This window comes from Tyto alba, unplaced genomic scaffold (assembly GCF_018691265.1).
Source record: "Tyto alba isolate M040663 unplaced genomic scaffold, T.alba_DEE_v4.0 Super-Scaffold_20000042, whole genome shotgun sequence".
In the NCBI taxonomy this organism is placed as follows: Eukaryota; Metazoa; Chordata; class Aves; order Strigiformes; family Tytonidae; genus Tyto; species Tyto alba.
In genome coordinates this window covers 9432069-9454380 of record NW_024881293.1, presented here as the reverse complement: position 1 = coordinate 9454380, position 22312 = coordinate 9432069, and the positions used below count along the sequence as shown (strand labels likewise).

The following is a 22312-nucleotide window of genomic DNA, read 5'->3' as shown; positions in this document are numbered from 1 at the left end:
TCCACTGAGACAGAAGGCACAGGCAGCAGCCCAGTCCTAGCTCTAGGTAACACAAGATGGTGCACAGGCATTAGCTCAAGATTGCTCAGCCTCTCAGGCTGCTAATAACTAAACAGGCCACTGCAGGGTGCTCTGGACATACTGCTTCTCCCAGGCCACACTTCTCCTGTCATCTGAGCTTAATCAGACCAACTCAATCAAAAGTAGTCTTCGTGATAAGACAGGATGCTATCACATGCCCTGGAGCAGCACAATAAGGCAGGCAGCTGTTTTAAAAGGAGTCCAGTTTACAATTTCGCGCCCGAGATTTACATCAGGCCATTCAGTCATGCACGAGGGAGTGACCAGTGCAACACAAATACAGAACCCTGGTTTTCGCAAGCAATGTGACAGGATGCAGACAGCCTTGCTGGCTATAGCCCCGAGAATTCGGCGAGGCTGCCTATCCCCCATGACGGGCTCTGCGCAGCTGGTCTTCCGCCCAGAGCCAGCGAGGCCCAAGCCCGCCGGCTCCGCTCAGCGCCGCCGCAGCGGGAGCGCGGCCCCCACCGCGGGCGGGCGGGGGGGAGCGCGCGGGGCCCGCGCGGGGGCGCGCGGGCGCTGCCGGTTCGCTCCGCGCCGGCACCGGGGTAGGGTAGGCCGCCCTCGGGGCTTGGCAGTAACTCGCCTTTTTTTTTTTTTTTTTTTAATTACGTTAGGGATGTGACTGCTCTGTAGTTCTCCGAGGAGTGGGGGGAGAAAAAACTCCACCTCTTATTTCTGCTCGCTGACAGCAAAGCCCATGTCTTTGTAAACCCACCCAAGACCCTAGAGCTGTATTATTCCTAGAGTTTCCCAGTACAAGCACTCATTTCCCTGCTGCACAACCAAATGGAAGGGAAGGTACTCCTTTGCAAAACACATCGGAAGAGCAACCGGCTAACACGTCAGATGTGGCAACGAGAGAAGTTAGCACAGGTAAATGCCTTTTCTGTTGCCAGTTCTCTCAGAAACGGCAGTTGCACACACAGCAGCAGATTTTCTGTTAAAAATGCAAATGACAGTGCTGTGCCCATGAGTGGTCAGATTCATCGCTGCTCAAGGCAGCTTGCTTCCTATCTGCCAGTCACTGTCTGGCCTAGCTAGTGACTTCAGTGTGAGCGGGCTTTTTCCAATTAACATACAAAATAATGCAGAAAAAAGAGTCTGAGACTAGAGCTGCACATATGTGGAAGTAAGCAATGCTTTCTTAGGAGAACTCATTATAACTTGGAAATGTTTAACATACAAAAGTAGGCAGCTCCCAGACTTGACAGCACTTACAGTGCAACGCATGCAATTTAAAAAGTGGTTTTGAAACTACATAGAGACCAGTCTCCTAAAATAACTCCTTGAAACTTAACAGCACAGAGAAACCAAACACCTAGTTTAAAGATGAACTCCAACTACAAAAACCTTGCCAGAAAAACACTTCATAAGAGTAGATCAGTTCAGAAATTCCTACATTTTAGAAGCAAAATCCATGAACAGAGACTTTATGAGCTAAAGTGCTTCCAAATAAACTACAGAGCAGAAAGTATCCTTGTTGCCAGCTTTAGAAACAGCAAACAACACTGTACTGCCCATCACCAAATCAGGAATTCTCAAAGAGCAAACACAACACTACTGACTGGCAGGGAACAACAACAGTAGCTACTCCACAACAGCAGACAAAGCCAAAAAGAACAGCAATGCCAGCCAGGGCAGCACCCTACATCAAGGGCACAGCCACAGCGCACCTGAGCAAGGAGAGCTGAGGAGGTCCTGGGAAAGCAACAGCTGCAGCCAGCAGGCCAGAGATGGATCATCCAGCAGTGCTGAAACAGAGGCAGGTCCAACATCAAACCAGGAAGCACCCTCAGCAAGTCAGAGTCACCAAAAACCAGCCCTAGGCCCAAGCCTCAGCTTATATGGAGCTCCTGGGCCACAGGTGGAAGGTGCTGTGAGGGCCCAGGTGAGGCTGGTCAGGGCCATGATGGGCTCTCACTGCCCACAGCTGCTGCTCAGTCCTGGAGAAAACTGTTTCCAAGCTGTTTGAAGGAATGATGCTCACCAGGCAAGAAAATGTTAATTTTTAGGAACAGGCAGCAAATTTAGGCCAATAATTTGGGTGTCCTGAAGTAGAAAGCAGTCTGTCTCAAGCATGTGGTGCTGTAATGCACGTAACTTAAAAGTTCTTATCAAAAACCTGAAAATTGACTCTGGGCATTCCTGGTCAGAAGACTGACTGATTTGGACAACTATCAATGGAGAACTTCACTGATGCTTTAGAAAGAAAGGAATTCTCTTTTCAGTGAGTCTTGAAGAGCAAATAAAAATGCAGAATTAAGGAAAATTCAATTTGCTACTAGACTGGAAGGAGTAAGTCACAAAATTCCACTTCAAATTTATACTCTGATGAGAAATAAAGCTCTTTAAATATCTGGGGCTATAGTCAAACTGCAGTGTTAATAGCAGACGAAATCCTCTGTTCAACACACAGCAGACAAAATTTTCATTGAAGAAGCACCTGCAGAAACACTCCCATTTGCATTCAGGGGATCCCTTTAATTCAGAACAGCAGCTCTACAAGATTGCAAGTAACAGTGGGAATCCCAAAGGAAATTCTACCATAACCAATCAATGAGGAGAGGGTGGTAGCAGGCTTTAGACCTGTTACTGAACTGAGTACGCACCTGAACTGCAGGCAAGTTCTGGCTGTGGCTCAGAGTTGTTGCCCGTGTAAACTGTAAAAATAGTTAAACCATCAATATTTAGAAATCAGAAAGATTTGTTCAGAAAATCATTATATCCCTCGTTCTGCTGGGCAACTTCAGGAACTGAGAAAAACTTCAGTGTCACCATTGTTACACAAGTCTCTCTAGACATGTCTCCTCTTCAGAATACAAGTACTTGCATGAGATTCTCAGACAACTTTACTTCTTCCTTCTACCATTAGTGGAATGGCCTTGAATTAAATTGTTAAAGGTACATAAGAATCTACAAGACTCAAAGGGCTGTAAACCCTACATAGGAATTACTTAAGGTTTTACAAAAGATATAATTAGAAGCTGTTGTATGAAGCAAAAGAACAAGCCCAAGCATAAAAGCTTGCCTCTCAGTCAGTGATGCCTTCTAGCACACAGAACAGTTTTTAGAAAGCATAGAGGCTCTAGAGCTGCTAAAGAGACTGAGTGCAACACAGAGCACTGCAGTACCTAACAGCTGTGCCACCCAGTGGAGTCCTCAAGGCACCTAAACAATACAGAGGAATTAAGTTAGCTAAAAAATAGGATACAGGGTTTTACAGGTCTGAACCTGCTTCTGGAGCCTATCGCATATGCCAGCCCTGTTTCCCAAAGTGTGGCCAGAAAAAGACAAACCAGTAACGCTGGCTAGTCCCTTAACTAGTCATCTACTGGTTAGAGTACTCCAGTTAGAGTAGGCCTGGATTCAATTCCCTCACCTCTGGGTTGTGTGGCTGGGATTGCTCTGCATGCAGAGCTCTGCTGAGTGTCTATGTATACAGAAAGGTGGATGCTCCTAGACACAGAGGATTCACGTGCAGCAGGCATGGCAGTTCTGGCAGGGTGAGGTCTGCCTTTGGATGCCTACCCCACTGAATGCATGCGAACTGAAGGAGCTGGGCCAGTGTCTGAGGCAGCACCCACCACAGTGATTCACACAACCTGCTCCTAGCCCCTTCCTTTCCTTGGATGCTTCTCAAGAGGTGTCAGGGAAGGGGCTGAAGGCCAGATAAATTGTTCCAGCAAGGGCAGCCTGTCCTTTTTTGCTGTTCTTCCAAGAAACTTCTAACTTCCTGCCATGTGATTATGCTGCAGGAACTACAGGATCTCCGTGAAAGTTCAGAGCTAGGAAATGTTAGTAGAGTAAGACGTTCAGCTGACAGACAGTACCAGGTAGGCACATCTGTGCTGGGGCCCACTCGGCTCTCATTTGACATATTTTGCTTTCTTTCCATACCACACTTCACACAGCTGTACCACACGCAAGATCGCATTCTAAACATGCTAAAGTGTTAAATAAAATTTTGGGAAACAACTTATTAATTCACTCAGTGTTTTGTTGCTTATTTTGCAAACCTTAAACATTGCATCCTATATCCTACTAAAGTGTAGTCTCTGTATAACAGCAATGCATCCTTTTTTCAGGCGTACGTGAACACGAACAATGGTATGGATGCAGTGCTCATGATAATTTCTGTAGTTGGCACCTTCCTACACCTCTGTTACATGCTTATCTTTCCAACCAAGTAATGTGTCATCCAGGCTGCTGGAAGACAGCTGTGTTTTATAATTTTGGGATCACTGCTTATATCTTGCATCACAGTGCATCTTTTTGTTGAAAGAACAAACAAAATAAGCTGATTAAATAACCATTCTTTGCTCTGACAATCACTGTAGCTTTCACGCCTTGTGGTTAGGTGATACCAAATAGTATGCATATTCAAAATGGCTATCAAGCTGTCCAAGGCTTATAATAACTGGATGAAGCATATTCCTTTGTGTACTTTTACAGCTATAAGTACTAGTATGTAGAGTGTTTTGCATTTGTTATGGTTGTGTTTGTCTCCACCTATTTTGAAAGTAATGCCTTTCTCTTTCTCTAGAGGAACATCCTTTCTATGTTGCTCAGAGGAACATATTCCTGGGTTAGGATTTGCACCTGCTTACAGTACAGTGCTGTGTACTTTGCTTTCCCATTCTGGAAAGAAACTTGCCAAAGAACTGCAGCAAAAAGCATACTGCTCACTCCACAAGTTATTTGTTTCAGCTGGTTCAGAGCTGCTTCTTCATTTATAAGATCCTTCATTCTGAAGGAAAATATTTTTCAGAGCTGCAAGTGTTCACTGCTGGCACTAGCATCTCTGCCATCTTGTGTCCATTCCTGTTCCTAAATCATATAATACTTCTCAATCCAATAAAAGAGCTCACTCTCAATTATGCATTCAAACTTACACAACAACCATAATCAAGAGAAAAAAAACCCACACTATTCCTGAGAGATGATACCAGGCATACAGCAGATCTACAACTGGCTACCTTCTCAGCAGAAAAACAAAGATTCCCCAAAATCCTCCAACAAAATGGTAAATGCTAGCTAGAGAAGAGTGGATGCCCGCTCTTCATTTTAAGACAAGTTCTGTGGCAGCAAATAGCCAATTACCACAGGCTATAACACTAAAGCTTGCCAATAATAAAAAGGCACAGTTTCTAGTGTTTATGAACCACTGCACAGAAAAGTACCTCATCTTTCAGCAGCAGATAAAGGGAATTTTAGGAAAAGAGATATGTAACAGTTAGGGAACCTCTGTAGGAAATGGATAAGGAGAGAGGAAAATCGCATTTCACAAATTGGAAGGCATTTTTTTTTTTCTCTAATCAGCAAATTCCTTAACACTTCCCCTAAGAGGAAAATTAGCCTAATCTTAGTTCATTCGCCTCCACTAACTTAAAGACTGAGCTAATGGCACCTTGGCAGAAACAGAGAACCCATGTAAATTCAGGTTTGCCGGACATCTGCAATGTAAAAGGTTGAGAACAGGGCCAGCTTTATGAAGGAAACTGTGACACACACAGCATTACCACATCTCATTAACCAAATCCTTTTTGCTAAATGCAGTGAAATAATCTGAAAGTTAACCAGATACATCAATGGGCTCTAAACTCATTTGACCAAGTGCTTTTCCTATTATTACGACTTTAATAGGAGTGGAAAAGCCCAAATGTATACATCGAGAATCTAATTTCTGTAAAATGAACTCTCCCAGCCTTAGGATAAATAAAAATATATAATAAGATTTCTGGCCACTTCATTAATGCCTTATATTAAAAGATTTCTGGAAGCCTAAAGATAATACAAGCATGGACATATTTTCCGTCTAATGCTATAAAGCAGTAATACAACCTAGGAATGCACAGTTTTTCCTGTATTCTGAATCATGCCCATTTACAAACCAAGTGATTATTCCAGAGTCTAGGACAAAGAATCTTTCCATCATTTGGTTTATGTTTGCATGGTAATACCAGTTAGACGTGCAGATTTAATGAACAAACATGTCCAATCTTACATAGATTACCTTACATCTTTTTGCATATCTTGAGCATATTTCAAAGCGAGAGAAACATATGAAAGATTTCCTAAACAAATTAGAGGCAGAGCATATAGCTAAAGCAGTTCTCCCAGTAAATACTAACAATGTAGAGACATTTCTTAATTCTAAATTTGCAAAAGCACCTATGTATTTCATTACCAAAATGCAGTAATTAAGAATGAACTTGTTTCTCATTAAAATATGCAATCATAAAGGCACCTATGCAGTCATTTTCTAAAGTTCAGACTGTATACTTCAGATGTATGCAGAATCAGGTCTCCAGATGCTGTGGTAACTTCAGAGTCCAATGAGGCGCCATCTTGTAAGCATGACTGCTGACACAGCCAGATAACAGTAGAGTTATATGGTAAAATGTAGGAAAACCAGAAATTGATCCCAAATTCTTAATTCTCATGGGGATACAGCTCCACTACTTCCTCAGAGACCTGTCCAGCAATTCCTCTAAAGTGACCTACGCTCACTTAAGCCAGGCTTGTAGCAAGAAACAAGCACTGCTACTGGTGGCAAGGTACTAAGTCCAAACTTCCTGCTTAAATACCTCAATGGATCTGCAATCATTTAATGTAGAAGACAAATTCCAACAGTATCATGGTCAACCTGCTAGCTGTAGGAACTCTAAGATGCTTGACAAAGTAAGAATATTCCCACTTTTAATTTAGCTCCATGCTGTCTTAGAATTAATACTAGTTATTGGCCCTATTTGTATACAGGAAACTAAACACTGTTTTAACAACTTCTGAGTTACAACTCAATAATCTATGCCATAGAATCACAGAATATCCTGAGTTGGAAGAGACCCACGAGGGTCATCAAGTCCAGCTCCTGACTCCACACAGGGCAACCTAAAACTTAAACCATGTACTTAAGAGTGTTGTCCAAATGGTTCTTGAACAGTGACAGGCTTGGAGGCATGACCACTTCCCTAGGAAGCTTGTTCCAGTGCTTGACCACCTTCTCATTTCAGCTCATACTTCAGAAGAACTGTGTGAGATTCTAGACAGTTGTTTTGAATAGTACTTTGCTAGCCATATTGGTAAAAAGGGTTCATAGGTCTGGATTGGGAGAAAACACACAAAGAAACAACACACAAGCAGGGTTGCTTCACTTTTATTTACTCAGTAAATATTTTCCCATGTGATTTTTAAATGTCATCCGAGAGCTAACTAAGATTATTAGATGCTGGCTGCTATTTCGTGATGAAGCTTTTTGCTAACAGCATCTTTTTCCAGAAATAAAGACCATTGGTTTGTTAAGGTATCCCAGTTTAGTTAAGTACAGTTGCTAATTTCAGCTGCAATTAAATTGTATTTACAACAGTGCATCTTACAGCGATTCTACAAAGGACAAGACTCTCCATCCGAAATTGTCCTACCCCCTGTCCCACACCAGGAATTCACTCTTTCAGTATTAGGGGTGCCTTCACCTGTTCAGCCACTTCCTTCCCCATCAGCATTTCAACAATGGCCAACCCAAACTCAAAGCTGGTACCAGGGCCGCGGCTGGTGAGGATGTTCCCATCTTTCTCCACACGGCTCTCGGAGTAGCAGTAGTGTGCTTGGGGGGACATACAACAGAAAGAGGGTCAGTCTCGAGCACAGTACCCACAGCTGCTGCAGAGCATAGACCTGCCTGCCACAGGGCACTGCTGCCCACTGCCTGCAGGCTACAGCAGCTGAGGAGTGGTGGCTCCCTGCCGACAGCACCATGCTCTGCAGAAGGCACCTCAGCCACCTGTGCGGGCCCAGCCTGCCTCAGGCTCTGCACCCCTGCCCCTCTGGAATCAAACAGCTCATCACTGCCTGCAGTCCTCGGGGAGGAAAAGGGCCCGCAGGGAGCTTTGGCAGCTTATTCACATGGTATGGGAATGCACCTCTGATTCTACAAGCTCATCAAGAAGCGCTTGCTGTGCTTGTCAGTTCCCATGAGGTTACTACTTCTGGAAGTCAGACTGCTTTTGTGTAGCTGTTCCCAACTTTCTTTTTTCTAAATGCATGCAGGGGAAACTGGAGGAACTCTGCCATCTCCTGCTCACCTTCAAACTTGTTAATGTTCACAGAATGACTTCTTAATAGCGCTTCACCACCATTTCCTTTAGGTATGAGAAAGAAATGTGGACCCATGAGCTGCTCATAGCACCAAAAGCACTGCTCATGGGAAAGCAGTAACCGTGCTGCTGGGGTTTGCTGTTGGGACCACTGAGGCAAAGAACCAAAAGGGTAAGAGATGGCTCAGCCTCAAAAGGATAAGGGAGAAAAGTGTTCGTAGTATCACAGCAGCAGCATATTTTCCCCAAGGATGAGAATGTTAGTACAGCCCTGTATTTTCAGGTTAAACAGACTTAGAAGTACAGTCTTAGCATATTCAGTTGACTTTTGATTACATTCAGGAAAGCATTAAGGAAAACCACAGACACAAAATAGGATACAAAAGCTATTTTCCTTTCTTTAAACCAAGGGTTCAGCTAAAAAAAAAAATAGTTCTGAGAAGTGTTCAGTGAAAAATTTGTAAAAGTCATTACATACCTCCATTCATCATTTTATCTTTGGCCAGAGGATGTGTTGTGACTTTGCTTCCAAACCCTATCCCATGTGCCAGAAGGGCAGTAGGACCTGTAATGACACCAAGTTGTGCCAATGAGGAACTGTTTTCTGCTACAAACACTTTTAAGAACACACATTCAGGCACTAGGCCCTCATGGCTCACTGTGGACAGACTACTTTTTGTAAAACTGATGCCAGCCCTATCTCTGAAGCAAAAAGCCTCAAAAAAGAACACAGCTGTATAATCTCTCCCATTCTATTACACAAAATGCCTTGTGCAGAGAAACAGATGAAGAAAAGAGAAGGTTTAGAGAACACCCAGTTCACTCAGGTGTCCTACCAATGATTGTGCTGCCTTTGAAGGAGTGGAGAACAAGGGCCATTTCACTTCCAGATAATACATTTTATTTAAAACTGCTTGAAACAATGGCTGCATTTCAATCTGAACATTGACTAGGTACAATTCCTTTACAGCCTTGTTAAACCTTGAATTTAGAGATTTAAATAAAATTTAATTTGAGCAAGTCTTTACATGTTGCAATTGTGTACCAAGCAGCATTTTGGACAGATTATGGGCTAACTTCTAAGTTGTTGGTTTTCATGGCCTTTCTCTTTTCTTTTCATACTTCCTCCTTGGCCTGAATTGAAGAAGTAGTTTGTGTCAAGAAGCCTTAGGTCATCTGACAGAAAATCCTTATGGGAATTCCAAAAGAAACTGAAGGCAGGATTTGCCTAACGTGAGTTTCATTTCTGTACATTTGATTAATCTCAGATATAGTTCCAGGAAATAACCTTCCTTGTCTTCAGCTGGAAGCAGCTCTAAGGATCATTATACCAAAATAAATCAATCATCCTGATTACAACCAAAGGCCTTTATTGGGCAACCATGAATTTCCAATTTTTCTGCGAGAGATACAGACAGAGAATTAGATGACCACCACTGTCAAGTTCAAGAATGTTCACAACTCTGTATGAATATCACTTAACTGAAGAATGAAAGCAAAAAAACCTCCAGCAGTGTTACAGAAAACAAAAGTGAAAATACACTCTGCCAACAGTCTCTGTTAGACTGTCTTTTACACACTCACTGCCACTCTCCTCATTCTCAGCTATGCGTACCTAAGCCAACCTCTCAGTTCAATTGGGAGTATTGCCAATTGTTCATATTGCTTTTTTACACACAAATCTTACAAATGAATGAACCGGATACCTAGCTGTGCAGAATATGTAAGCAGACAACCCTCTCCTCAGAGTAATTCCGTCTTTTGCTAGCACTCAGATGAGTAAGGGTGAGCCTGTAATTCTGTACTTACAGCCTTCCTTCTGAAGCTAAAGGGCAGGAGAGGAGATGTGAGGTAAGTTGATACCAATGATGTTCTGCCAGCACCGTGTCCTCACAGAAAGATCACCAGAATAAGCAAATATATTATAAAAAATCCTAGCACATTACCTTTCACTTTTTATTTTAAAGACGGTAACACAACTCATTGAAAAGAACTGGGTGCCAAGCAGAACTTGCAGGATAAGTGTTCACAGTAGTTTAGAGATTCGTCTGCTATTGAAATTTACAAAAAATTCAAATGCTGATAGGTGCGTGTATAGTACAAATCCCTACTACTAAAATATCAGAGTACAGATTTCTAAGATGGGAAACTCTGCATGCCCCTTCAAAATATCCAAATGCTTCACAAAGCAAGACACCTTGTTAACCCACCTGCACATATAGCAGCAATCAAGCCTTTTCTGCTTTCCTGGTCTTTTAAAATGTCTTTCACAGCAGGAGACTGTATGAAAAAAACATATCACAAGTCATTGGGGCTGATTATTTGAAGCACGGTTGAAATATTTTTCACTGCAAATTCATAAACAAGTTTTACAGAGAAAACCGGCTGACAACTCTCCATCCTCCCTCAGGACAGAGGGCAATGAAAACATTAAGAAGGAGAAAAACTGAAACAAATAAATACTTGCTCCACAAGGAAAGAGCAAGGAAATCAGAAGGAACTGCAAGGAAGTACTTGGCCCACATAAAAGCTGGTTAATCCATGGCCATAGAAAGTTGTTCGAAAACTTCACAAGACAAATAGGGAAGAGTATTCATGAGATACCTCCAGACAGTCTGTATCATTCTTAAGAAGATTTATATAGGATATTTGTTTCATATTCTAGGGCTTACAAATTCTGTGATATCATCTAAATCCTATTTGATAGATCGAGTTGTTTGTCTGCCTGACTTGCACAAGGCATTTATACCACCACTACAATTCAGACAACAGAGACAGAATTCTTGAGCAAAGGAACAGTCTTGTGGGTTCAGCCTGTTTTATATTTAATGGAATTAAATCTTCATTTGCAACTATTTCATCTTCATATGATTATGAACAGAGATTTTCCCACAATACAGAGCAGCCTTCCATTTTTATTCTGTTTAACTAGGCACTTAAATCCAAGAATTTACCCAGTTGTCCCACCTATATATTCACAAGGGGGCTTAAGACAATTAACAATTAGTTTACTGGATTATTCAGAAGTGAATTTTCAGATGCTGAACTGAATTTGTAGCATTAGTAAGCAAGTGTAGACTACCCACCACTCACAAGCATGCCCATGAATCTTTAAGATACCAGAACTTACCTCTGACAAGTTTTGAGCTCCAAGGTTACCCCCAGGCAGGACTACGACATCATAAGGCCCCTAAACAAACAAAAGACAGAAGTGTTCTGTTGAACAGAGGCTGGTACATACATTACACTCTTTTAAGGCCTTTACAGCCCAGTTGAGTGAGTCGACTTCACCATCAGAGAACCAGTTTCAATTACGGAACAAAATACAGTTTCCTATTCCAGGAAGAGCCTATTATCGATAAAGTATGTCACAGTACTAACTTTTAAGCCTAGTACGTTTAAGAGCTTCAGCAAGCAAATGACAGCTCTTGCACTGTAAAGACAAATGGCTTTGCTCCAACCTTACTGTACAGGTCTAACTATAGCGTTGTTTAGCTTCCCATCAGAACTTTTCAGTTGTTCCAAATCACAGTATTTTTCTGGGCTGACTAACACACAAAATAAAGCTCTATGTTTGAAGCTTTTCAAATACAAATACCTGTGCAGAATTAAGAAATCTGATCCTAGCATGCTATGAATCAAGACAACACTGGTGGCGTACCGTGATTCACTACTGCATAGAGCTAAAATAACATGCAACTTATTCCTAAAGGTAATGCATAAGCTTTCCAAATTCACCTCTGAAACTGTGAGAAAGGCCATGTTGGCCATTATATCAGCTCATGGTGAAGACTAACCTCTTTTTTGGCATCTTCAAGACTGGCATCGGGACAAATTAAAACATCTCTACTGCACTGCACTGGTTCTTTTCCCGTCAGGCCTGCAACAGTTACCTTGATCTAAGAGAAGAATACATGTATCAATTCAATAATTCAGGGCATTTTTCTTATATGTTAGTTCTTAAGTGATACACAGAATGAGCGAAGCACTACCAAAAGCTGTCAAGAACAGCACAACACTTAGGCTTCCTCAAACCATGATTAAGTCCAAATGCATAAGGTAAGCAGTGACATTCACCTAGAGATAAAAAATATCTCTAATTCAGCTTCTCAAATGGGACATTTAGAGAGTATCTGATGGCACAGGTTTTAAACAAAAAAAAACCAAAACAATACAACCCAGGAGAGCTGAACTAATTAGACCAGATAATGAATTAAAGCCTCTCTGCAGGCTCAAGCCATTCTCAAACACACACATTTATGGCATGTTCAATTCTCTTCAATAATATCATAGATGTGCATGGCACAGCTCACATTCAGTAAATAAGCAGACAAGCCTGTGCTGCTTATGGCAGCCAAAACGGGGCATACATTAATAGAATGACAAAGATGGTGGGACAAAGTAATTTTTTTTTAGTCATTTGTATACATTCGAAGTTGGTCTATTTATTTAAAATCTTATTTTCATACCTAATCAGATGATAGCACTGTGTGCCAGTACAGTTGCAAAAGTAACAAACAGCACGAGGAATCCCATCACACAGAATTCTAGTGAATCACAGTATTTTAGAAGTAGGTAAAGAAAAGCTATGTAATGTCATCAGCTGTAATGTACTGAGCTGTTCAGACCCGTATAAAAAAAGCACTTCCTGCTGCTATGCATGGGAGTAGCCATGTTTTCTGCCAGGGTGAGCTTTACTCGAGACATCCGTTCTAGCCTACATTAGACTTGCATTTTAAAAGGTTATCTTTTGCACAAATGTCAGTCATCATACATGCTTATTTGGGGCATGGCACAAATATTTGCTAACCAGTAAGAAGGCACAGGTAAATTTTCACCTCGTACAACAGACTATGCCTTGAACTCCTAGCAATGAACATCAACTTGAGGCAAAGATTTTCCCTTGACCAAGCACCCACAAAAAGATTTTTCATTGTCTGCATACTCACCCCAGCTCTTCTCATAACATCAGTGGGGATTACAGTTTCCATTTCCTCTGCCCCTTTTGCTAGAATCACCAATGCTCTTTTTGAGGACATATCTTGAGGGGTTGCTATTAGGTGAGATGATTGTGAAGGCAGGGAGCTGAAGGGGTTAGAAAGAAACAACGTGGTTAGATGACAAATCCTCTGGGACAAATCCTTCCTAAAGCTGAAGTTTAACAGTGAATAATTTGCATTTTTGCATTATCTTTAAGGCACTTCAAAATGGTTCACTAGATTTAATTAATATTCATAGCAATCCCATTTAACTAAAGAGCTGCTTACAAAGAATGCATTATGGTATTAAGGGATTAAGACATTTGTGCACAGCAAATCAACACCAGACCACGAAGAAGCTTGGCCTAATCAAGACTTTACAGGACTTGAGTCTGTCAGAGAGAAGGGTTCAAGGTGGGTGGCAGAGGTGTTTTCAATTTTTACACCATCACTCATATGCAGACTACTGGCTCCCACCCAGGTCAGCATTTATAAAAAGGACTTGCATGAGATTTGACCTCATGTCTGGTATTTGGTTTCCACATAGCACGCTTCATGAAGAGTTTCCTGTGACTTATAATGACTCGAACAGTGCCCCTGCAAAACCTCAGCAATAGATTTTCTGGGTATTTCACAATTTTGTGGGGGAGAAACGTGTGTGCACATGTGTGATGGGGGAGCAGACCACAGAATTTAGCAAATGGAACAAACTAGGCATAAGACTTTTTTTCTGGCTCCCAAATTCAAGTTGAGGTGAAGGGCCAAATTTCCATTTGTAGGTTAAGTCAAAGTGACTTTAACTACATCATGTAAAATACACACTAACTCATACTGTTCTAACAGAAGCCTGTGAAAGCATCTATAGTGTGAGAAGGCATTTCACATATCCACTCGATAAGGCAGGGATTTTTTTTCCTACATAGGGACTTTCCATCCAGAAATGCACGTAGCACCTGAGAGCTCTTCATAAAATGAGATCCACATTTAGTTGCCAACACAGAAGAAAACCATGCACCCACCCTGATTCAACTTCATCTATTTTCAGGTTCGCTCCCTACTGTTAGCCTCATTTAGAAAGATGCTATTTCTAGAATGCAGTAATATACAGTATTACAGTAATATACATTCTTCAGCATGCAGAATCAGCCTAAGCAGACTAATCCAGTGTGTCAAATCCTACTTTTAGGGCAGCTTTATGTAGTGTCAATGCAAGGCCAACTGAACAAGTACACCCAAACCACAGGTATTAACAGTAAGTTCAGGACAACCTAGAGCTTCTTCGTAATTCATCTTGAAGGTATACACTGATTCTGCAAAATTAATTTTTGTATTAATTTGTATGAATTTTTGTATGAACTTTGTACAAATACCTGAATAGCCATAATGCAGAAATATTGCATTTGCTTCTTGTTGTAGAAAAATAGTCTTGATCAGTTTGTATCCCTCTCTCTCTTCAGTTCTTTAGATGCAAACAGGCACCTGATCCTGAAAAGTTTTCTCTTTCCCCTAATCTAGCAACATGCAGTCTCTCCCTACTTAGACATTTATCGTAATCCACTGACAAATTCCTGAGCATTAGTAGTGTTCTTTACGTGGGGGCATATGTAAATAGCTGTCATACTGTAAATGCTACCAGGGCATGAGTGTTTTCTGAGAAAACAGAACCAAGTTATACAGACCTAACAGCCGTTTCATTGAACAAGCTAGCTACGCATTTGCCTTCCATTTGCTTCTCAATGCCAGCATATGTATCGTCTGCCTCGAACCTTTAAACTAAACATATTCCCCTACATGGGTACATGCACATTTCTTGAAATGGTGACTTCTGGCAGATGGTTGAATCAGAAACTCTAAGACGGGTGCCTTTCACAATATCACACCCTTCGATGCCCCGACCAAACAGCTAGCTACCAGAGGCAAGGGGAGTTTTAAGGCTTATCAGCTCAGCCAGTCCAGATGGAAGGCCACGTCCCTACATATTCATGTGTTTATTTTAGGACACGGCGCCATTCCACGTAGCAAGGATTTCCTAAGGCCACGAACAGCCCAGAACGAAGCACCAGTCTGACACCGCACGGAGCACAGCCGTGGGAAGGCCGGCACCCCGGAAGAGAAGCAAACGTCCTTCCCGCCCTGCTCGCGGCCGCCGCGGCGACTGATGGGGCGGTGCAACCCCGGCAGGCCTCCGGGCCCCCCGCAGCGAAACCCCGACCCTCTGCAAGCGGCGGCCCGCCCCGGCCGGATCCCGGCCCCCCGCCCGTCGAGGCCGCTCCTCCACCCACACCCGGCGAGCCGGGGAGCGACCCGGCCCGTACGGGCGGCAGGCACGGCGGCGGCGGCAGCGACTCACCTCAGCCGAGGCGCGGGCGGCTCTGGGAGGCCCCGCCCCGCCCCGCCCCGGCCCCGCCTTCCCACCGCCCCCCGCTCAGCCAGCCCGCCCGCCCCCGCCGCCCCGCTCAGCGCATTGCATTGGCTGTGCTCCCTCCGCGGCCGCGTCTCGGACACACGTCTGTCCGCCTTTTCCATTTGTAAAACACTCCGGTTTTTTTCACGTTCGCTCAGCTTCAGAGCGCTCCGGAGCCCACCACTGTGACATCGCCCTCCTACAGCAGCACAATCGCAAGGCACGTACCTTCAAAACGAGCTGCTCCTGCTTTTCCTCAGGCAAGCGCCACACCCACAGAATGCTGAACCGAGTCACTGTCCTTCTACAAGTTCTGCCCAAAACGTTTAACCGGCATCCCTGCTTCCCGAGGCTCACAGTACACAGAAAATACCCCTGGCTCGAGGACAGGTTTTTCCTGCTTTTAAGGAGAAGTTTCAGTATTTTGAAAGACCGAGCTGTGAAAGGGGCCGTTTAGGACTGCATATACGCCTGTTGTGAAAAATTGCTACTTGCAGGTGCTGGCAGCCATGGTCTGGTTCCCTGGTGATGGGCTCATGAGAGCTCTGGCAGAGCAGCTCCACCCCAGGACGCGTAACAGGAGACCTAGTCATAGGGGAGGACTTCACTGGGGGCTTTCCTGGAATCGGTGCGGGCTTCTGCTCCTGGCACGGGGAGCTTTTGGGTGCTACCCACGCTGGACTTCACTCAAAACTCCCGAGAGGCTGCCCCTTGCACTTACTGCCTGCCTGTGTGTCAGGCACGCACACGCTCAGGGTCCGTTCGCTTTTCAGTTACAATGCACTCCAGATTGCCCACGCTGCCGCTCCCGTTCCGGTCGCTCACACGCGCGGCAGCCGCCCCCGGCGGGGGCATCGGCCGGCCGCACTCGGCCTCAGGGGGCACGCGCCCGTGCAAGCGCGGCGGGGATTGGCCGCGGGGAGCCGCAGGGGGGCGGAGCCGCGCGGCCGGGCACGAGCCGCAGCGCCGGGCGGGCGCGGCCGCTACGTGCGAGCAGCGGGGCCGCCTGCCCCCCCCGCCCGGCGGCGAGCGCTGGGTTATCCCCGCGCTGCGGGGTGCACCTCGTGGCGAGGGGTCAGACCGAGTACCTCCGTGCGCGGCGGCGTGCGTGCAGGTGCGTCGGAGCAGTCCTACTGCCTCTGCCCTCGCGGGCCGCACCGGCCTCCCCACCCAGGCTCCTCCCCCTCACCTTTCGGGGGCGCGGCCGGCTGCCCGCGGCTCGGAGAGGTCATGCCGGGCCGGACGGCCGAGCCACCGCGGGGATTCCGCGTGGGACTCGCCGGGAAGCCCCGCTGGCGAGCGGCGGGCGCTGCCCGGCAGCGTTGAGAGGGCTGCGGGCGCTGCCCGGCAGAGCCGGGGGTCGCGCGGGGGGGGAGGGGAGGGGGGGCCGGAAAGCCCCGCCGGGCCGGGGTTTCCCCGCCGCCCCCGAGGTGACGCAGCCAGGCCCTCCGGGGGCGGCCCCTAAGGGCCGGCGCCCGCCGCCCCGCGCGCACTCCAGCGGGCCGCGCCGCCGCGCGTCGAGCCCATGGGACCGGCAGCGGCGCAGGCGGCCCGGGCTCTCTGGCCGGCGGCGCTGCTGGCGTTGGCGCTGGGCCCCGGGGCCGCCACCGCGCTGCCGTGCGGCGCCGACTGCCCGGCGGGTGAGGGCCGGGCCAGGCCGGGGCGCGGAGCGCCGGGCGCGGCCCCACGGTAACCACCTTCTCTTTCGGCCCGCAGGTACCTTCGTGGTGAGCGCAGGCTGCGGGCGGGGCGCGGTATGCCGGCAGTGCCCGACCGACACCTTCTCCAGCGCGGCGGGGCTTAGCGGCTGCACCCTGTGCCGGAAATGCGAAGGTACCGGGCGGCGGGCCGCGGGGAGGGCGGTGGCGGCTTCTGGCGGCCCCTCTGTTACCTCCCCGGCGCCAAAAGATCGTGCGTTCGCTTGCCGCGTTGCTGCGAGTGCGATGGGCACTGGCCGAGTAACGCGATGCGCCTGCGGGGCTTCTCGCTGAAGCCACCAGCCTCATCATTGTGAGAGCAAAGGTCCCGAGCACAGTTGTGCTGCGTGTGCCTGAGCGCATATATAACCTGCGACTTGTTTCCACATTCCAGGAAGATTCAAGTATTTAAGAGAGTGTTCTTCAAAAAGCGATGCTGAATGCACATGCAAGGAGGGGTATCGCTGCAGCGGCAACGGCTGCTCCCGCTGCGACCGAAGCTGCGGCGTGGGCCAGGAGAACAATGGGAGTGGTAAGGTCACCTTTGCCCACCAGCCTAACGCTGCATTCGCTGCACCGGATGCACCACTGCCTCTTGCACAGCGTGGGAACAAGTAGAGTAAAGACCTCGTAAGATAAAAGCTGCTACTGCTGCTGAACAGTTTGCACGGCGCTTGGAGCGAGAACAGCAGCAAGCAAAACCAACAAACTCTCAGCCCCCTCTGAGCTCAAATTGAGTGCTATTTGGTTCCCTTTGCATGACAGCTCTTTAGTCACCAGCATGTGGGAGACTGAAGTGGGAACTCTGGAGTTAAACATGATTTGTGGCACCTTGTGCCAAATAAACTGGCTCTGGAGCTCAATACTGTACTGGTCCATAGCTCACAGGGAAAGGCTTGCCTTGCGTACTCAGAGCAACTTATGAAATAGTAATTCTGTGAAAGTGGATCATAGTCACTGTAAAGTCAGGCAAAACCAATGTTTCATGTGTTGTTTTAAATGCTCATCCTGTACAAATTTACCTGTCCTTGTCTGTTGAAGGTTGCCAAGCTTGCCGCTATGGAACTTTTAATGATCAGCCCAATGGCTCCTGTAAAAACTGGACAAAGTAAGTAATCTGAAAATAAATGCTACAGCTATTACACTTGACTGAAATTTTTTTGAAAAATTTTTTTTTTTTTTCTTCCTGTTTTGCTTTAAATGTCTTTCAGGTGCTTTGCAGACCAGGTCCTGGAGCCTGGAACTGCAGCAAAAGATGTCATTTGCAAATACGCTTCAGCTAATCCTACTTTAGTCACTACTTTGCCTACCATGTCTTCTGCAATTCCACTTTCTATCACTGTGCCAGGTGAGTCATTCTATAATATTGCTTATAGAGCTAAAGAATTATGACCTACTTTGAAACTTACTATAGCTCATTCACCATTTAAAGCAAGAGTTGTTTCTACTATCCATTTACAGTGTTCCAGACTTGCCCAGAAGCAGAGTTGGAGACAAAGTTGTCAGCTAATTCATGGGCAGTAGAATTTTGCTCTGCAACGCTTCTTAGAGAATGTTGTTTGCTTCCTAGGGAAGGACCTCCAAGAGGACATTATCAGAATTTCTCTTACTGTAGCTGGGCTGTTGTGCATAGTGTTTCTGCTACCTTCGTGCATATGCTTCAGTATCTGGCAGAAAAAGAAACTACATGCTGTCTTCAAGAAAAGTAAGATAGATATGTTTTTCAACTTTGTGAAACTAGACAGGAATCAGGAGTCCAAGTTTTTAAGTATCTTTCAAAGATAGTTGCAGGTAGCTTCACGTAGTGGCCTTGTAAGTCAGAAACAACTACTGAAAGGAAAACAGATTAGGAATTTTTATTGCAGGGAGTACTTAATTACCTGTGGGTGTTCTGTCAGCGTTGCAGGTTAACTGCATGCATATCCATAGAAGTGAAGTTTTCGTGGGAGGTGAGAAAGCTCATCTGAACCTTGCTGATCTGGTTAAGGGTCAGTTCAGTTTATTACTTCCAGGTACCATCTTTGGCATGCATGGCAGTAACACTTTCCAGTTCTCTTTGCTCAGAAACAGTATGCATGGCATGGAGTGAGCATCTTTGAACTCTGCCTGCAGCAGAAGAGGGGATGTCAGTCAGGATGTACTGCTATTCAGATGCAGAGTCAGCCAGCCAGAATCCAGCACTGCCCTCTGAGACCTACTAAGTCCTGGGGAAGCTCAAGAGTTCAGCACAAAGATGAGGTGGAACTGCATGCAGCATAGTTTATACTTGGGATTTTTGTTTGGGGTATTCACTCTCTCCCCTTTCCTAGAGTTAAGGGTTTGATCTTCTAGTGTAGTTCTGGATATAGGAGACAACAGCATTACTGAAGAAGTCTAACAACTCCATGTTGGTCTTCCTTTCATTCCTATGGCAAATAGAGCACTAGCAGTCCCTGTTGCAGGAGGGAAAACAAAGTATGTTAATTTAGTTTTATCAGATGTACATGCTGTAGAAGAATAATTTCAGATTATTGAATCCTTTGGAAGAGTTTTTCTTGCTGACTTCCAGCACTTGTGACTGTGGAAGGGTGAAATCAGATGGCTGAATAAATACAACAGAAAGTGAACATATTTTCTTTCTCTTTAGTTCATACCACACCTGAACAGTCAATTCAAGAAGATGATGCCTGCAGCTGCCGCTTTCCTGAGGAAGAACAAGGTGAATGTCAGGACTGTGGCAAATCCACAGAATTCAGAGATCTTTTGGTGAACTAGGAATTGGACTGTCTAGGTCAACCACATACGAATTTCCTTTTGGAACACAGAACAAAAGCCTATTAGATAAATAGAGAGGGTATCAGAATCTGTGAATTTCAGAGTGCTAAATAGCCCAGCCACAGAGGAAAAAATTAATCTTTTCCATCTCTTAAAAAAATAAAAATAAAAAAAAAAAAATCTAGCTTGCAGGCTTTCTTCCTCTAGGACTAGGAATCGCATTTCTAAGAAGTGGTACTTGGTCTGCATATAGAAAGCAGTACTGCACTTAAAAGCAGTAATAGAAGGGCAGAATGGCTTTCTGGTCCCTCTTAAAAATGGTGCCTAAGCCATAATTTATATGCAGTCTGAAAGCATTTGATGCTAAAAAGGAGGTCTGTAGAACATAGAGCCACGTGTGACACCCATGGTCTTTATTACCATTACCAGCCATCTTCTTGAGTCTAGAGCTGCAGCTCCTCTTAAACTTTGGCTCAAACCCATGTTGGGGTTTGTGTGCAAATACAGATAGACTTAATTTCAGATCCCATCAGCCCTAGAAACAGATACTTGGCCTGACCACTGCACACCTTATATGTGGGAGAGAAGCCATAAAAATCTAAAGCTGCTAAGTGTTTCATAATAGTTTGCCTCTGCTGTTGTATGACACTTGATTGGCTTGAGAGGCAGTGGAAACACTGAGAAAAGCTGTGGTTGACTTAATCTTGGGAATAGATGTTACTGTGCAGCTGGACTGCACCACCTTCAGTCCTACATCGTTAAATTTTAATCTTTTAGGTGATGTAAACATATGTACGTTGCAGATGTGGTATATGTAGATGTGATACATTGCTGGTACTATTTTTGTAACTGAGGTTGGAAAGATTTCAACATCAAACACTGTATCTGTCTCTTTGATCAATTACTGTTACTTTGGTCTTAAAGAGAAAATGCATGTTTGAGTCATGGAATTCACAACATAATTTTTAACCTTTTACAAAACCAAATATTTTATTTCTTCAGTAAATGTTATTCAAAAAAATAGAATGAAAACCCACCAAATATGTCATGTAAAGGGTGATTTTCCCCTTTATGCTGTTTCAACTTAGACAACGGTATTCTTGTTTGAAGAATAACAGCCCATTTCTCCATTCAGCAGAAGATTATGATAACAGATTATTTTCACCAAACCACACTTACACATTTTGATAAGGTTCTATAAAAGTAAATATAAAACAGTATGTGAAAAAATAAATGTCACACCAAAGCCTGAACTGTGAAATTAAGTGTATTTAAATAAATCTTTCTTTCATCCCTAGCCCAAGTCTCCTCTCTAGTACTTTCAACCCAGAGAGCTAAGTGACGATTATGTCAAGTTCACAGAGAGACATGAATAGAACACATGTAAAGCCACCAATCTATTTATAAATTAAAGAGCGCCTGTGCACCAGTGGACGTTTTTCTTAGAACAGGATAAAGTAGTTCTGCTTGTGATTAGTTTATAATCCACGTATAAGGTATGAGAATTAATGTACACATCCTGTAAAAGCTCAAAACATCTGGTGTTTTCTCCTTGGCAAAAAGAGATACCAGCTGGAATTGGATTTTTTTTTTTTTTTTTTTTTTTTTTTTACATTCTCCCAAGCACAAATACAGGCTGGGTAGAGAATGGTTTAAGAGCAGTTCTGAGGAGAAGGACTTGGGGCTGTTGGCTGACAAAAACCTCAACATGAGCAATCAACATGCGCTCACAGCCCAGAACCCACCCGTGCCCTGGGCTGCAGCCAGAGCAGGGGGGGCAGCAGGGCCAGGGAGGGGATTCTCCCCCTCTGCTCCGCTCTGGGGAGACCCCCCTGCAGTGCTGGGGCCAGCTCGGGGGCCCCCAACAGCAGAAGGACACGGAGCTGCTCGAGCGGGGCCAGAGGAGGCCACAGAGATGCTGGGGGGGCTGGAGCAGCTCCCCTGGGAGGCCGGGCTGAGAGAGTTGGGGGGGTTCAGGCTGGAGAAGAGAAGGCTCCGGGGAGCCCTTCGAGCGGCCTCCCAGGGCTTAAAGGGGGGACAGGGAAGGTGAGGATGGGACAGGGGGTGGGGATCAGGGGGTGGGAATGGGACAAGGGGTGATAGTTTTAAACTGAAAGAGGGGAGATTTAGATGAGATGTAATGAAGAAATTCTTCCCTGTGTGGGGAGTGAGGCGCTGGCCCAGGGTGCCCAGATAAGCTGTGGCAGGGGAGTTGGAAGTAGATGATCTTTAAGGTCCCTTCCAACCCCAACCACTCTAGGATTCTATGAATCATGCATTTCCTTCAACATAATTCAGTGC

General features: G+C 45.2%; 2 protein-coding genes across 7 annotated transcripts; one reads left to right on the top strand and one right to left on the bottom strand.

Moving 5' to 3' along the window:
• Positions 1-7224: 7224 nt before the first annotated feature.
• Positions 7225-17354, bottom strand: PARK7 (Parkinsonism associated deglycase). Of its 4 annotated transcripts, none has more exons than XM_032993200.2 (7): positions 17281-17354; positions 13127-13262; positions 11975-12076; positions 11308-11367; positions 10388-10457; positions 8656-8742; positions 7225-7687 (listed from the first exon to the last, which is right to left on the bottom strand). In XM_032993200.2, exons 2-7 carry the CDS (start codon positions 13214-13216, stop codon positions 7527-7529), a joined length of 570 nt encoding a protein of 189 aa, XP_032849091.1. In that variant the 5' UTR covers positions 13217-13262; positions 17281-17354; the 3' UTR covers positions 7225-7526. The 4 variants fall into 4 exon arrangements, with proteins under 4 accessions (XP_032849091.1, XP_042650583.1, XP_032849090.1 ...); XM_042794649.1 differs by lacking the exon at positions 17281-17354 and adding an exon at positions 16750-16869; XM_032993199.2 differs by lacking the exon at positions 17281-17354 and adding an exon at positions 15789-15895.
• Positions 16070-21308, top strand: TNFRSF9 (TNF receptor superfamily member 9). Of its 3 annotated transcripts, none has more exons than XM_042794646.1 (7): positions 16070-16634; positions 17277-17393; positions 17652-17789; positions 18299-18365; positions 18469-18605; positions 18828-18962; positions 19884-21308. In XM_042794646.1, the coding sequence occupies exons 1-7, from the start codon at positions 16070-16072 to the stop codon at positions 20009-20011; spliced, it is 1287 nt and encodes a 428-aa protein (XP_042650580.1). In that variant the 3' UTR covers positions 20012-21308. The 3 variants fall into 3 exon arrangements, with proteins under 3 accessions (XP_042650580.1, XP_042650579.1, XP_042650581.1); XM_042794645.1 differs by having other exon boundaries at positions 16070-16664; XM_042794647.1 differs by lacking the exon at positions 16070-16634 and adding an exon at positions 16974-17200.
• The last annotated feature ends 1004 nt before the right edge of the window (positions 21309-22312 follow it).

Bases quoted from the DNA above. Each gene is read 5' to 3' on its own strand.
- PARK7 (XM_032993200.2), bottom strand. From the start codon at position 13,216: ATGTCCTCAAAAAGAGCATTGGTGATTCTAGCAAAAGGGGCAGAGGAA. The intron at 12,077-13,126 runs GTGAGTATGCAG...TTCTTCTCTTAG, and splicing joins ATGTTATGAGAAGAGCTGGG to ATCAAGGTAACTGTTGCAGG. The intron at 8,743-10,387 runs GTGGGTTAACAA...GTGTCATTACAG, and splicing joins GATTGCTGCTATATGTGCAG to GTCCTACTGCCCTTCTGGCA.
- TNFRSF9 (XM_042794645.1), top strand. From the start codon at position 16,070: ATGGTCTGGTTCCCTGGTGATGGGCTCATGAGAGCTCTGGCAGAGCAG. The intron at 17,394-17,651 runs GTACCGGGCGGC...TCCACATTCCAG, and splicing joins CCTGTGCCGGAAATGCGAAG to GAAGATTCAAGTATTTAAGA. The intron at 17,790-18,298 runs GTAAGGTCACCT...TGTCTGTTGAAG, and splicing joins CCAGGAGAACAATGGGAGTG to GTTGCCAAGCTTGCCGCTAT.